This window comes from Chanos chanos, chromosome 15 (assembly GCF_902362185.1).
Source record: "Chanos chanos chromosome 15, fChaCha1.1, whole genome shotgun sequence".
Taxonomy (NCBI): domain Eukaryota; kingdom Metazoa; phylum Chordata; class Actinopteri; order Gonorynchiformes; family Chanidae; genus Chanos; species Chanos chanos.
Window position 1 is genome coordinate 8,125,572 of NC_044509.1, and position 15,915 is coordinate 8,141,486.

The 15,915-nt window shown below is 39.3% G+C and overlaps 1 protein-coding gene across 1 annotated transcript; it reads left to right on the forward strand.

Moving 5' to 3' along the window:
• Positions 1-916: 916 nt before the first annotated feature.
• On the forward strand, positions 917-13,245 carry LOC115828910 (protein mono-ADP-ribosyltransferase PARP14-like). Its single transcript, XM_030793007.1, has 16 exons — positions 917-1,097; positions 1,405-1,530; positions 2,067-2,297; positions 4,190-4,417; positions 4,803-7,270; positions 7,516-7,752; positions 7,850-8,071; positions 8,216-8,318; positions 8,553-8,702; positions 8,933-8,995; positions 9,139-9,327; positions 9,560-9,763; positions 9,865-10,485; positions 10,869-11,017; positions 11,323-11,497; positions 12,962-13,245. Exons 1-16 carry the CDS (start codon positions 917-919, stop codon positions 13,243-13,245), a joined length of 5,631 nt encoding a protein of 1,876 aa, XP_030648867.1.
• Positions 13,246-15,915: the final 2,670 nt, after the last annotated feature.

Here is a 15,915-nt window from a genome sequence, read left to right on the forward strand (position 1 = left end):
AAACGATTTTCGACTGGGCTTTTTTAATGGAGGAAACTAACAGCTAAAAACTACAGGTTGCGATGCTAAACCAGCTGCCACACCCGGCTTTTGTGTCGCTAACTCCCGCACCTCACTCGTTGGGGCGACTACAGAATATAACGACCACTTTTCAGTAATGTGTAGTAAATGAAACAACTAGTTAGTGAAATCAAACTCCTGTGTTAAACAGAATGGACATTTTTATCTTGTTGCCTTCCACAATAATATGAATCGATTTGAAGAAACATAATGGCTGACGCACAAACATGTCATTCATGGGTTTTTTCGCCCCGAAAAATAACGAGCAACTTCGGGTAGAAGAAATATGTTTCCATTGCATTATTTATGCTTTCCCGAATAACGTATTCGGATTCGGGTACATCCCTACTTCACCAGCAGACCAGCCTCAGCGTTTGCCACTGCTCATTAAAAGAATCCCTCCAGCCCATGTGCTTCTTTGAGTTGGACTGCCATGTCCTGGTCACGTGCAATTTGTGACCAAGGAAAAGGAAACGAATAACTAAGTAAGTAACTATCTAATTAACTAACTAACTAAATAAACAGGTGTAAAAGTAGCTAAACAGCCTAAAAGTTAAGAAGAAACCCCTCCTAACGGACATGTAGTGGTAGTTGAAGGAAAATCTATTGAATTCTCCGTTTGAAAGAAGAAAATTTCATTTTACAAACCAGTGCACTCGGCTTATTCACGGCAATAGAGTAATATGGAGAAACACATCATTTAGAGCATTGTGGAAATAAAAAAATTACAACGGCTCTAATTCCCTTTCCTTTTTTTCTATGCAAGCCAATCCTTAACTCGAGAAACGAAACTGAAAGTAACTATAAATGCACGAGCTTAGAAGAGCGTCCGCAGAGTCGCACACAAAAGTCAAGAATGGAGGATGATCTTTACCCAGTTATTGTAGAAGGTGACTGGTCGCCAGAACTCTCCAAAGTTGTTAAGAACAAACTTCAGATTTACTTCCAAAGTAAAAAGAAATCTCAAGGAGGGGACTGCGTCATTCAATACGACGACCAGACTGGCATCGCAACAGTTTGTTTTAAATCATCAGAAGGCAAGTCTGTGAAACACTATGCAAAATTTTGTTCTTTGTCACTTTGAAATTAAATATGTATAGTATTGCGGTTTCACGGTTAGCTAAATGAAGTTTTAATTTAGTTGTCTGAAGGTACTAACACAGGTGTCTTGATCGACGATTGTGCAAAGTCATAGCTGTACTACAGAGAACGTTTAAACGTATATTAATAATTTTAGAGTTAAGATAGGACTCTTTTTGGCATTTTGACTCGTGTTTTCGCCATGAACGTATTCATCTTGAGTGCTAAAATGTACGTAATCTGTCACCACTCTATCTGTCTTAGTAAGAAATAGCGTACTCTCAAAGGTGGATCATGTTCTGGCCATTGATAAGAAAGAACTGAAATTAAGACTGCGCAAGCCTAACGAAACCGATGGAGCGCCTGAGAATGCCAGTTCTCAACCAGTAAGTAAACTTTAAAAGGCCGACTGCTTCATTGTTCACGACTTAAAGAACAATCTCTCGCTAGGGATAAGTCTTAGTGTTATTTTTCACTCATAACATGTCTATATTGTTGTTCATGAGAGGGATACTCGCATGGCCGTCTTTCCTTAAATGACTGGGTAAATGCAATTCATTTTGACCCACAATGCATCACACACATTCACGTAAACACAGAACATAAGGAAGCACACTTTGCCCTTTCACACACTAAGAGAAAAAAAGAATATAGGGTGTGGATTGACTACTTTGTTGACTCAGAGATGTTTTTATGACTGGACATGTCTGTCCAGTATAAGAAAATATTGTCATGAGTGCTCAAGGTTTTGAAGCATATACACCTGTGGTGACAGGACAAATTTCTTTTCCAGACTGAGACAACAAAAAGACAGTCAGCTTTGCATCAGAAATCAGGTAATATGTTATTAGTTCATTGGTCAATGGTTTTGTTTTTTAACTTTTTAACTGTTTTAATTGTGCTGCTTTTCTGTCTGTTTCTCCTAGTTGACTGTGATGAAGTTCCAGGGACCACCCATCCTGTGGCTGGTCCAGACGAGAAGCTGGAAGACTCTCGTCAGACCAGTGCAGTGATTGTGGAGAATATTCCAGAAAACGTCTCTAAGGACATGTTGGGGCTCATGGTGGAGAAAATCTGTGACGTGGCTGAGAAGGAATTCTCTCTAGAATTAATCTGTGAATTGAGTGCAGCTGTTTTGACTTTTAATAACCCTCACAGTAAGTATTCCTGCAGTGGTTTAAATTAGACAGTTGTCCTGTCTTTACAAAATTGCAATGTGTTTTTCAGTAAAGTTCATTACATTGCTTTTAAGCTGATAGAGGCCACTACAAAAAGTCAGGCCAATAAACATAAAAGAACATTCCTGCATGAAAAAGTGACTGTCTTAATTACAATGGAGTGAAAGAGAGATAGCAGTATGTCAGGAGCAGGGTAGGGCTTGAACCAAGGTGATGAGCTCTACAAATTGAGCTATCTTCAGGAACTGAAAACTTAAAAGTAGAGGCTGGGACAGGAAGGCAGTCTACAGTTTTAATAATATCCACAGTCAAAAAGGGCAACCCAAAAGCAGGGGGGTATTCCAGAAAACGGGTTTGGTGAAAACTCAGAGTTAATTAACTCACAGCAAGTAGTAAACCTCCTAATCGAGGAGCCCTATGGCATTGTTTTGCTAGAAGATTGAAGCCATAGAGCTCTTCTATTAGGAGGTTTACTACCTAGTCTGAGTTAACTAACTCTGAGTTTTCATTGAACCCAATTTCTGGAATACCCCCCAAGTCTCTTCACTTAACAAAAATGAAGCAGCTCGGGGCACAATCCATGGAAGCAGTCAAAAACAGAGAAATAGTTCTTAGAATCCCAAACAGGCAAGAACTCAAAAGAAATTCCAGGAGAAACAAAAGATCAAAGAAGACAGAAACAGTTCTCAAAAGGGCACAAAAAACAGGGCAAAAAGTATTCCACAAAGAGATAGTGGACTTAACCCCCATGAGGTTCAATAGGCAAAGACTGAACAAGGACAGACATGATAAGAGCAACTTCAAAACAAAGATCAAATTAGACACAAGTGAAGGACATAGACTAAATGACTAAACAAAAGTCTGGTGACCAAAAGACTGTGTAAGAGTTCAAATCCTGACACAGTTATATGGAAAATTAATGAATCAATTAAACTGTTGATGGCCTGTCATGCTTAGGGCAATGAATACATTTACTGGGCAGGCCCTGGGATAAGTTCTTTCATCTTAATACACTTCAAATCTGACAAAAAGTGTACAGCAGATTCTTTCACGTAAAGCACCAATTTCGGTACAAATACCAGCCCATTTAGTGTATAACAGGCTATATAAATAATATCAAGTTATCTAGTTAGATGAAGCATGAATATATGTTTAGCAAAGAAAAAAAGACATGGGATTGCAAATCAAATGATAGCAGAAAAGACTGACTTCAACATAATGGCTAAGAATGTATGCAGTTGACTAGGCTCAGCCACACGGATAGAGCACCTAAAGTGAAATATCACACTCTTTGTACTGTGGAGTTTATATATGGATATATATATATAAATAAATATATATATATAAATATAAATGGAGTTTTATATTAAACTTAAATGATTTTTGAGCCTGACTGAAAATAAATGCTCAGGACTACTGTTTTTCATTCAATCCCCCATTGAGTTTGGGGGAATCCTGATATCTGTTCAGCTGAAATGAACTGGTATGTTAACAACTGTGGCAGTGAGTGATTAGCAAGACCAGTCACCTCCTGTATTAGTCCACATATTTACAAATAATTACACTGTTGAGTGTGACATCTCTGAATGTACAAAAAGCAATGAGTCAAACCGAGGCTATTTAGCGAAGCTATTTACTTTGCTATTTACTCAGGATGTACTTGACATTCTGCAGGTAGTAGTTGTCACTGAAATAGGAAAAGTGGCATTCCAGTTATAAATGAGATCACCAAAGGGTACACAGTATACATCCAGCACCTTAGCCTGTAAATGTAGGTATTCCTCTTTGTCATGCCATGTGTATTTGTATAGATGATGATGATGATGGTGATGTGTGTGTGTGTGTGTACGGACGTGTGTGTGTCTTTTTAGATTTGATCAAGTTTCTTCTTCAGAGCAGAGACAACAGTAGGTTCCAGCAGCATGGCCTGACAGCCCGGGCTCTGGAAAAGACTTGCTGTGTGAGGGTAGAGAATTTACCTCCACAGGCAAATGAAGACCTTCTGGAGCTTTATTTTGATAAATGTGGTGTAAAGGTGAAATCAGTGGACCTAATTCCTGATGAACAAGCTGCCCTTGTTGCTTTACAGAAGCCAGAAGGTAAAATGAGATTTTAGGAACAAAAAAAACAAAGAATCAATCAGTGGTCATAGACCATTCATGTCTTTTCTGTAATCTGTGAGTAATTGTTCATAAAATGCATTTGAAACTGATTGTAATGTTATGAATGATTGAGCAGCATGTTACCTGTGTGGATGGTGATATCAGTTTGCGCAGAGGACTTAAAAAGTAGTTGGAACACAAAAGTTATTAGAAGTACAGTGCAATAAACTAACACAACTTCAGCATGTATATTCTTTATAAGACCACTGACCACTGTTAGTTTAATGGGGGATTATATGTTCCTTTATGTGAAATAATTTTTGGAGTAGTAAACTGTGTCAAAATTTGCTAAAATAAATTGCTTTAATCTGTAATGTTTTAGAAGCAGAGCGTATTTTGAAGGAAAACCACACTATCTGCAAAGTCCCAGTCAACATATACCCATACTGTGAGTCCTTGGGAACAGCTCTGTATGGCAGCAACAGACCAGAGTGGAAGTTGCCTGAGCCCTTCACAGTCAAAATCCATCCTGCCATCCAAAAATATCTATCAGCGAAGGGGCTGATTTCTACCATAAATGCTAACATGGGGAAACACCTCTGCAAAGTGAACATGGATGGTGCTGAAGTACAGCTCAGTCCTCTACCAGGCCTTTTAAAATTAAAAGATGAAACCAGCAAGTATATAAAGGGCTGGAGGCAGAGCGCCTCAGATGCCTTTAAGAACATAATGTGCAACTTCGATTTTTATGATTGTCCAATACACCCCACCGTGTGGGCTGCAGTGGAGAAAGAGATCGGTCAGGAAGTGAAAGATCAGGCTTACTTTAGTATGGATACCACTCAGGGGATTTTTACAGTGGCAGGACTGACCAAAAACATTCTGCAGCTGAGGAAATTCGTAGATGAGTGTGTGCAGAGAGTTATGAGACAGATGGAAAGGGACAAGTCCAGCACTTCAGAGGCTATGGAGATGTCCGCCGCCATGTTCTCTATGCTAGAGCAGGAAGGGCTCAAGAAATGTGCAGCAGCTTTGAGCCCACAACTGTGCCTTACCTACAGAAAAGACATAAACAGGCTTGTTATCTCCGGCGTTCCAAATGAAATTCTTGTTGTGAAAAACTGGATCCTTGAGAAGAAACTTGGTGTGAGGCAGAAGCCAATGCAGTGTCATCCCTCACTCTCTGAGTTCCTGAGATCCGTAGACAGTGATGAGTTGTCAAGAGATCTGTTCACTTCTCATGGAACTGCTGCTGTTTATAAAGTTGAAGATGAAAAGATTTTTTTGATGGGTTTCTCTGACAAAACACTTTCTGATGCAGAGAAAAGACTGAAGACCATGCTCTCCTTTCATGTCATAAATGTTGAGGACAAAGCCGTGCTTGAAAAACCAGAATGGAAGGCGCTTAGCTGTCAGCTGCAAGACCTCTACAACTCTCCTAAGAAGAGGGCTGTGCTCCTGAAGTTCTCTACTGAAGAGAGAAATCGCCTCATAATCTGTGGTTTCACCCAGCCAGTTATAGAAGTTAGTCAGAATCTGGAATGTTTTGTTAACAAACACACTCGAGTTGAGGAGGTCATCCGTGTAAAAACCTATGCAGTGATGGCATTTATCAAAGAAAATAAATCACAGGACTGGAAGAAATTTTTGAAGAGTCTTAAGGTTCATTTTGATTCAAAACAACCCCGGATCAGACTACGTGGAGAACGGGTACACGTTGAGCCAGCCAGGAACTCATTCGAGAACATCGCAGCCTCTCTGTTTACCAATGAGTTGACAATCACAAAGGCAGGGGCAAGAAAATACTTCCAGGAGCAGGGAAGCTTACTGATATCAATGGCAAAGAGAGAGTATGGCTGTATTGTGGTGCTGCAGGAGGATTACATGCTGGATGAAGAAGAGGAGGAGGTTGAGAATAGAACAGAAAACTTTGGACAGGTATCCTGTGAGGTGAATACTCCAGGAGGAGTTAGAATTACTGTCAGAAGGGCTGACATTTGTCAGTTCAAAGCTGATGCTGTTGTCAATGCAGCCAATGAAGATCTAAAGCACATTGGTGGTGTAGCAGGGGCACTCCTGCAGGCTGCTGGCCCCTCTCTCCAACAATGTTGTGATCATTACACAACAGTTAATGGGAGACTGCAGCCAGGTGATGCCATAACCACTGAGGCAGGTCAGCTGCCCTGTAAACATGTTATTCACACTGTTGGACCCCGTTTTTCAGACACTGACAAGAAAACAGCTATAATGCGGCTAAAAAAGGCAGTAAGAGAAAGTCTGAGACAAGCTGTTATTGCAAATTGCTCCTCTATTGCTATTCCTGCCATCAGCTCAGGAATATTTGGCTTTCCTCTTGAGCTTTGCACTGAAACCATTGCCACTGCACTGCGTGAATACATTGAGGAGCAGAGCTATGCTTCTATGACCTCACTAACAGAGATTCACCTGGTGGACAACAACTCCAATACTGTGAATGCCATCACTCAGGCCATTAAAAAGGTGTTCGCTGACTGGGATTTGAAAATGACTATACCCAAACAGGCTGGCCATCGTGGACGTGGTTCACGTGGACGCGGTCACCGTGGACATAACTACCGTGGTCGTGCACATCGTGGATCTGGACATAGAGGTTTTGGACATAGAGGCAGTGGACCTCACAGAAACTCACCAAGGGATGATGAGCAGCAAAGATTTGAAAATGAAGGAGGCAATCAGATGAAGAACCAGACTTCAGATACAAAGCCAGGAGGCAGATCTCAGGAATTTCAAAGGTCAGGTATCCTTGAGACTAAGCGCACATCAGAAGGACTCAGGATCGTCCTTAGGAAAGGGAACATCCAGGATGCATTGGTAAAGTTATTCTTCTTGGTTTATTATGTATGTTAACTTTTATATCTGTAATGTTTGATGAATTAAATTATTCCACTGTCTGTGTAAACACATTATAAAGAAACCTCATTGTTTAAACTGTAACACAGTTACAAATTTCAGCAATTACAGACAACATCTGCCATGTAAATTTTATCTTTACGCACAGTTAAATGCACAGTTAATATGAACAGGTGTTCTTATTTGAATTGTGCTCTACCCTACAGAGTGATGTGATTGTGAATACCATCTCTGAAGACCTGGACCTCAAAAAGGGTGCCGTCTCAAAAGCTCTCTTAGAGACTGCTGGTCCACAGCTCCAGACAGCAGCAAATACAAAGGCTGGAGCTGCCAGACTCAGTTATGGAGATGTTGTGGTAACAGATGGATATAAGCTAAGGTGTGAGAGAGTCTTCCACACAGTATGTCCCCCTTGGGACAATGGTTCTGGCCCAGCTGAAGATGTAAGATTTGTTTGAGTCTCAAATGAGATTAGTACAGCTCTCTTGCTGTAAGACCTGTGATAACTGTTTTTCGATATTTTTGTTTTCCTTTGAATAGATATTGGTACAAATTATCAGATGGTGCCTGAAAGAAGCCGAACAGCAGAGGATGTCTTCCATTTCTTTCCCAGCACTTGGGACTGGCAATCTTGGCTTTGCTAAGGATCTGGTGTCCCGGCTCTTTCTTGAGGAAATCCAGAGCTTTAGCCGCAAGTCCAGCCCTCAGACTCTGCAGGAAGTGGTTATAATTGTGCACCCTTCAGACACAGAGACTGTAGAGGTAAGAATGACTTACACTGTAAAAGTACTGATGAGTATTATGTAAGGTCTTGGCAAAGGATGGTTGGGACTGCAGTTTGCATGAGCTCCATAGTTCATAACCATTCACAGCATCTGAGTGAATTGCCTTGTCTGTATTCATTAGTGCTTCATCAAGAGTTTCAGAGGTGAGGCACAGGATTCCAGTGCAAAAAGACACCGACCACAACACACAAGCTCTTCAGGTGGTCAGTCATCCAAGTCCCATGGTAAGTCTCTCTCAAACGGAAGTATCAACATAATGAACTGAAAGCTGTCCTCACTTGTGCATGCCAGTGCACATTTATCAATGTGAAGTCAAAAGTTGTTTGTCCATGCAATGGCACAAAAAATAAACATCTTTAATACTATCACAAAGTGTTAGTTCTTCATAACTGGTGTCAGTTACTTAAAAGTTAGTAAGATATGATATGGCAAAACCATGTATACTCTCCTCTAACCAGGTATCTTTGGTGCGGTATCTACACCCACTCTGGGTGTGCACTCAGTCAAAGTTGGTCACCTTACCCTGGAGGTGTCATCTGGTGACATCACCAAAGAGGCCTGTGATGTCATTGTTAACTCCTCAAATAACACATTTTCACTGAAAACAGGTAAAAAATAGTACCTTTCTGAAAAGTTCTGGCTTTGATATGCAGAATTATGACAAATTAATGGGCCATTTATAGGGGAAAAAGCTAACATGTGACGATACTGTGCAGAGATAGTCTTATTGGTTTTCTGGCAAGTGCATTTCTTTGAATCCAAATCAAAATGTGGTGTTATTAACAAATGCATTACAGAGAAAGAGAATGACTTGTGTTGTTTTCATTTTAAACTCCAGGGGTTTCCAAGGCAATTTTAGATGCTGCTGGATCATCAGTGGAACAGGAGTGTTCTCAGATTGGTTTGTAATGCTTTGAATACTCTGAAAGTGTTGATGTTATGCTCCTTGTGTAAATACTAAAAACTAATTCAACACTTTGAAGTAGATAATGAGACTTGCATTTCAGATGGAACTGTGTAATGTCAACCTGTCTGATTTCACAGTGAACGGGTCAAACTCTCAGCAAGACTCTGGGATGATACTGACCTCAGCAGGACGGCTTCCATGTAGACACATCATTCACATTGTTGGCCGGAATGACCCCAAAGCTATTAAAAACATTGTGTACTCTGTTCTTAAATTCTCTGAGGACCAGAAGTTTAATTCTGTCTCCTTCCCTGCCCTTGGCACAGGTATGGCACTTTACACGTGTAGACTTGTCTTCTTCATTGATCTCCTTCCATCAGTTCTTTCAATGTTTAGTTATTCTCTTTCCCCCTTTTTTTTAGCTTCATGCATTTTCTTTGTGATTATTTTCAGACCTTTTGCTTTCTCTTATTCAGCCTCATTTTATATAATTATACCTCACATGCTTGTTTATAAATAACATCTGTTTATCTCTGACTCATTTCTATTGGTCTCCAGGTCAAGGTGGTGCAAACCCTTCGGCTGTTGCTGATGCAATGATCGATGCTGTGGTTGACTTTGCAAAGAGGAAGGGTCATAACGTGAAACATGTGAAGTTCCTGATTTTTCAGACATCCATGGTGTCGGATTTCCATCAGAGCATGCTGAAAAGAGAGAAGGAAGGAGTTGGGGAGCAGAAAGGTTTTTTAACCAAGTTGAAAGGTCAGCACAAATAATTAAGAGAATGTAAAACAATTGCAAAATTTAGGTTAAGTATAATCATACATAACTCATTATTTTCTGTGTGACACAAACAGATGCAGGTTATAAGGTGGCAGGCCTCTTGGGAAGTCCCGTTGCATCTTCATCTCCAGAGGAATCATTTGTCATGGCTGGTGAGGAGTTTGCTCCAGTTGTGTTCCAGCTGTGTGGAGAGAGCCCTCAAAGAGTGAGCCAAGCTAAAGAGATGATCAGAAGCCTGATACTAAAGGAGCAGTTAGAAACCAAAATTGAGGAAGACACAATTGCTCACTTCACCCAGGAGGAGACAGACAAGTTAAAAGCCCTGCAAAAGGAGTTGACTGTTAGCATCAAGATGGAAAAGAAGGGCCGAAACTCTTTCATCTTTGTTGAAGGCTTGACTCGTGATGTGTTCAGTGCCGACCAACGCATTCGGGACATGATTCGAAAGGTGGAGAAGAAAGAACTGCGTTGTCGAGAGGCCTTTCTACTTAGTAGCGTGGTGGAATGGCAATATAAAGACCAGAGTGGTAACTTTGTGGGTTTTGACATCCACACCAACTATGACTTGGAGGAGGCTTTTGGACAAAAACAGTCACGAGTACAAATCAAGATCAATACCGTGGATTATGAAGCAGACTTATCACGGAAAAAGGCCATGAGGGGAAAAAGAGAAATTGAACTGAAAAGGATTGACTTGACAGGTAGTATACTTTCCTTTGATCTTTATCAACACAATTTTTTTGAATGTTGGTTTCAGAGTGATGTGAACACTGCTCAACATTTAGGGTTCTTATTTAAATTCAGTCTGTGAAGAGTGATCTCAGTGACCTCAGACTATAGTCTGTGTGACCAATGACTGTCTACTAGTAGATGAGGTTCAGAGGCTTCTTTTCACACTTTCTAATTTTTATGTCTTACATGATTAAATGATGATATACTAATCATTTTTCACTGTAACAACAAATAAAGGGTTGTTATCAGATCCTTGTCGATTATGCCAAATAATGTCCCAAATTACTTTCAAATATACATGTTGTCAGCTCATGATGATAGCAGGATACTATTTTCTCATACATTTTTTTAGACAATAAAGCATCAGTGGCCCTTCCCAGTGACTGGGAAGACATGAAGGGTGCCCAGGTCATCCCGGTCACTCTTAAACCAAACTCTCAAGAATATAATGATGTGGAAAAGAAATTCAAAAGTACTGGCTTGAGTGCTACAGTTATTAAGGTATGTCCACAACAAAGCGAAGCCAAAACACACACACACACACACACACGCACAGACGCACACAGGCTCGGATGCACACACACACATACATCCATCATCTATACAAATCATTTAGCTTCAGCAGCTCTACCCTGGGATGTTAACTGGAAGTAAAGGAAACTGAGATGCAATATCATTAGGCAAAGTCAGTGAAAATACAGTATAGCCTGTGATATTCCAGCATGAAGAAATATATTGACAACAAATGCTTCACTGACGAAGCACTTAGAACCATGTGTCTTGTGTTCTGTTTGGGCTTCTGTTAGATTGAGAGAATCCAAAACAGTTTGCTGTGGAGAAGCTATGTGCTGAAGAAGAAACATATGGATGAGAAGAACCAGCACTCAAGAAATGAGAAACAGCTCTTCCATGGCACCAGCGCCAGCGGTATCGATCAGATCAACAATCATGGTTTCAATCGCAGTTATGCTGGCACAAACGGTACAGCACAATCTTGTCTTGAGTTTATAATTTTACTTCAGTAAAAAATGATGTTAACATGACATTGCTCAAAAGCTGTGGTCAATGCCAGAGATGAGGACTCGAGTTTGCGACTTGGACTCGAGTCGCACTTAAGTCCCACACACAGTGACTTGTGACTTGACTTGAGACTCGTCCTCAAAAGACTTGAGACTCGACTCAGAAACGAGATTTGGGGCTCGTGAACAATCTTTACTTTATTTTCTATTTTTTTTTTCATTAACATTCAGGAAATGTCTGTTGACATAACTTAACTTTACATAACTTTACACATGCGTGCGGCCACGGATGACCGTAAACTGCAGCAACAATGTAACCATGGCAAGCACACCTGCAGTCACTGTGCCATTTGTGATAACCTTCGGCTGTAGTCCCTTCACACAAGGCCCAAACAAAAGAATGGCTAAATGCAAGGTGTGCCATAAAGGATGCTGGGTAGACCACATCAAATTTTATCTAGCACCTCAAAATGCACCCGGATAGGTAGGTCAGTCAGCCAGTAATTTGGTAATCTGAAAGGCAAGTTAACATTAGCCCCTATGAATGTTTAGCAAACGTGTTAGATCAGCATCGGCTATCTAACATTAACTTGTTACTAGCTTTGTAGCTAAGGGAGGTTAACTTGATTAGATTGGCGTTCGCTGAATATTTTAAGAAAATTAGTGAATGTTGCAAAATATAGTTATTAACTTTTTAAATGAAAGCTTTTGTTGTGTGTTTTTTTTATACTGCATTGCAATAGCCTGTTAAAATGATCATATACCAAACAATAATCATTGCTGTGTATGCTAATTACAAAAGCCCTAATATTCCATGAATTTACATTTAATTTAGATTCCGTTTTCTCGTGATAACGCGTTATTTTGCTTTGTTTTCTTGAGATCTCACCTTACTGATCTCATTATCTCAAAATAACGATACTTTATTTTCTGGAGCTAATGACATTATTAATTTGAGATCTCAAGAAAACAACTGTTTTCCCGTGATAAAATAATGGTCAAGTGGCCTGTGCTTTGCTGGATGTCGTTCACTGTAACCATTTACAGGAGAACAGGCAGGTTCCATTCAATGTACTCTCTCTCAAACTTGTAGAAATGGATGGACCTCAGTGAACAATAATAGATAAAGGAGTGATGATAATGCAGTACGAGCTTTGAATTCCTTATATAGCAATACAGTGTTCTAAGCAGATGGCATGCAGCAGATTATAGAATGCTCATTACAACCATAAGAGATTTGAGACTTGAGTTGGGCTGGGGACCAAAGACTTGAGACTTGACTTGGACTCTAGCTCAAAGACTTGTGAGCATCTCTGGTTGATGCATCACTTTATCATTCTCTTTGGAGAAATGGACACAATCCTGTTCTTTTCTTTCTTTTAGCATTGCTGTTAATCATGGAAATTCTTTGATTCCTCATCTTCAGGTGCTGTCTATGGAAATGGATCATATTTCGCTGTTGATCCAGTTTACTCAGCTCGGGGATACGCTAAGCCTGACACACAGGGGCATAAGCGCATGTACTTGGCGAGGGTCCTGGTTGGTGACTACACTCAAGGAGCAAAAGACTTGCTTGTGCCCCCTGCCAAGAACTCAGGGAATGCTGCTGATTTGTATGACAGTGTCACTGATGATCCAAATAATCCAACAATGTTTGTGATTTTCAATGATACCCAGGCTTATCCAGAATATTTAATTACATTCCAGTAGGTGATATTATAAACATTCAGATGGACTCTGTAAACTCATTGGCATTTAAAAATGATTGGGTTGACAGCATTTTCAGAATTTATAACTTTGAAATTATTGGCACTCTTTTTTTTTTTTTTTTTTTTACATTTGTCACTAAACAGTTTCTAATTGCAACATTTCTGTTAAAACGCTGTCATTATATTTGTCAGTCTTGCTATACTCATCTGTTTGCTTATTGCTCATTGAGAGTTTGAAATTTAATTTCTCGCTGAACAAAAGCACGTAAAACAATCATGTCATTGTTCTTGTTTATTATGAAAAACTTGAATTAAGGGGCAGGAGAGGGGTTGTATTTGAGTATTTAGTTATGATGAAATAATACATCAGTGGGGATCATTAGGCCTAGCATAAAAGTGTGCCTTTCTCTGCCCTGTCTCTTCTACTCTTCTCAAACATTTTTTTAATGTGTCAAACATGTCTGCATGTATAATGTATTCTTCATTTTTCCTCAGCAATCAAAATGAGCACAAACATTTAAAGCGGTGCGTAGACAAACTTTATGAAAAGCTGAAAGAAATAAACTACACTGAGAAAGTATTGTAGATACTGTTTAAATTTTACCTTGACTTAGTGATGTGTTTACCATCAATGATCACTATATTGTATAATTATAAAGGCTTTATGGTAATGAAATGGTTGGATGTTGGGATTATCATTTCTCTGTACACCTGAGGATTAAGTGTTTCACACAAGGACACAACAGCTAACATGAAACTTACAAATATACTTGTGTAACTAGTAAGTGCCAATGTCATTTTATGACTTTGTCCTAATCCTAGAGCTGTAACCCACTGGAGTAAAAATACATATTCTTTTTTTCATTCATTCATTCATTCATTCATTCATTAATAAATGGTTCATTTCATTCTGCACTGAATGGATGATGTCTTTTGAGATTAATTTTTTCATCAGGAACAAGTGGACTGTCAAAGCTAATCAAAGCTTTTTATCTGAAGCAGCAAAAAACTTTAATTTCTTTGGGAGTATACTTGTGTACTATGTATACAAGCACTGATAGACACATTATATGTTTGGTGTACTTTTATGAAACACAAAGCGAATTTATTCCTAAAATTAGTTGGGTATCTCTGACAATTGAGTATCATTTCACAATTCAAGTAGATTGAACGGAGTTAAGTTTTATTAACTAGAGTCCATGTTTATGAATTAAAGGGCATATTTCTCACGTTACTTTCTGTTCAGTAACCAGTACAGATGGTTTTAAGATAAAAGTCTTGTTGTTATTAAAAAAAGTGATTTATGAATTTCCTATGACATTGAATGCACAGTTTTACCAGACAATAACATTTAATGTAAAGTAATGTAGTGTAATGTAAAGTCTTTTATTTTTGTTTTTATCCAGCTTGTTTTCGTTTGAATCTGAAACAGGCTTTAAAGACACGCTATGGGTCTCCTGGACAGCCTGTGCTTGCCTTCACAGCTCCGACTATGAATTTGGCAATGATAATATATTACTAATTCTACTTATCAGTTATCCACAAAGGACAAGATGAGGATTTGACAGAGTGCTCTTACATGCTCTGACATGAATATGGGAGCAGATATCGGCAGTATTTATGGTACCAACGCAGTTGCAACACCAATGACGTAATAGACAAGACCAGTCGCTCTATCACTCTCCATTTTCTGTCATGTAAATGGTGCTTGGCTGTAGATCAGCAGGGTGGAATTAATGCCCTTTGAACTCTCTAAAGCCCAACTAAGAAGAAAGAGAAATCCTGATTGGAGTTGATGTCTCCAGCTGCTCAGCCCAACCCAGCTCTATGTTTTACCTCTCACTGGACAGGAAATAAGGAAGAAAAAAAAGAAAACAGGGTAGTGACTAATTGACTGCCATTGACTGGAATAACTCTGTTAAGTTTCACTTGACCCTGTATTTCCCATCAGTCAGTGAGCAATCTTCCTCAAAAGATTTCACTCTGAATTCACTTTTTAAGTGCACGTTTCCACTTCTTGTTGTCCGGTTATTTCTCAAGGGCTCAGATCTCAAAATGTTTCACTCATCACAGTTTATTCACATACAGTAGTTTCTTCACACCGTCCCTTTATGTGACGGCTTAAAAGATATTCATACGATTCCTGTGATAGTTGTAGCTGGACCCAATGGTACATCCATTCTTGGCTATTTTATTATTCAGATTTATCCGTCAGCACATTATCTCTGCTTGTGTTCTTTAACTCAGTCATATCTTTGTTCCTCACCTTTGTTAAAATGTCTATACGTCTCACCTCTTACTCGCTGACAGATGGAGAACGTTGGGGTTAGTTAGCATCTGACAAAACCAGATGCTGCATTTCAGGGTGCAACTGTGCAAGTTATATCTAATTTATCACACAGATGTTTGATAAAATTTTAAGGAAAAATGCTTTTTTTACATTTTATTTTATTTTATTTATTTATTGTTTTTTTTTTTACAGTAAGTAATGCAATTTATGTCTCAAGAAAATTGCATATTGGAGCTGATGCACAGCTGGTGTGAGGAAAAATATCATCTGAGAAGAATGTCGCTGCTTGTGAGCAAAACGTGTTGGCTGCTACGGAGGCAATGATTGGCTTTGGCTTAGACCTCATAAACACTGTTCAGACTTTATTACTTTGCCTGATCA

Bases quoted from the DNA above. Each gene is read 5' to 3' on its own strand.
- LOC115828910 (XM_030793007.1), top strand. From the start codon at position 917: ATGGAGGATGATCTTTACCCAGTTATTGTAGAAGGTGACTGGTCGCCA. The intron at 1,098-1,404 runs GCAAGTCTGTGA...TATCTGTCTTAG, and splicing joins TTGTTTTAAATCATCAGAAG to TAAGAAATAGCGTACTCTCA. The intron at 8,996-9,138 runs GTTTGTAATGCT...CTGATTTCACAG, and splicing joins ACAGGAGTGTTCTCAGATTG to TGAACGGGTCAAACTCTCAG.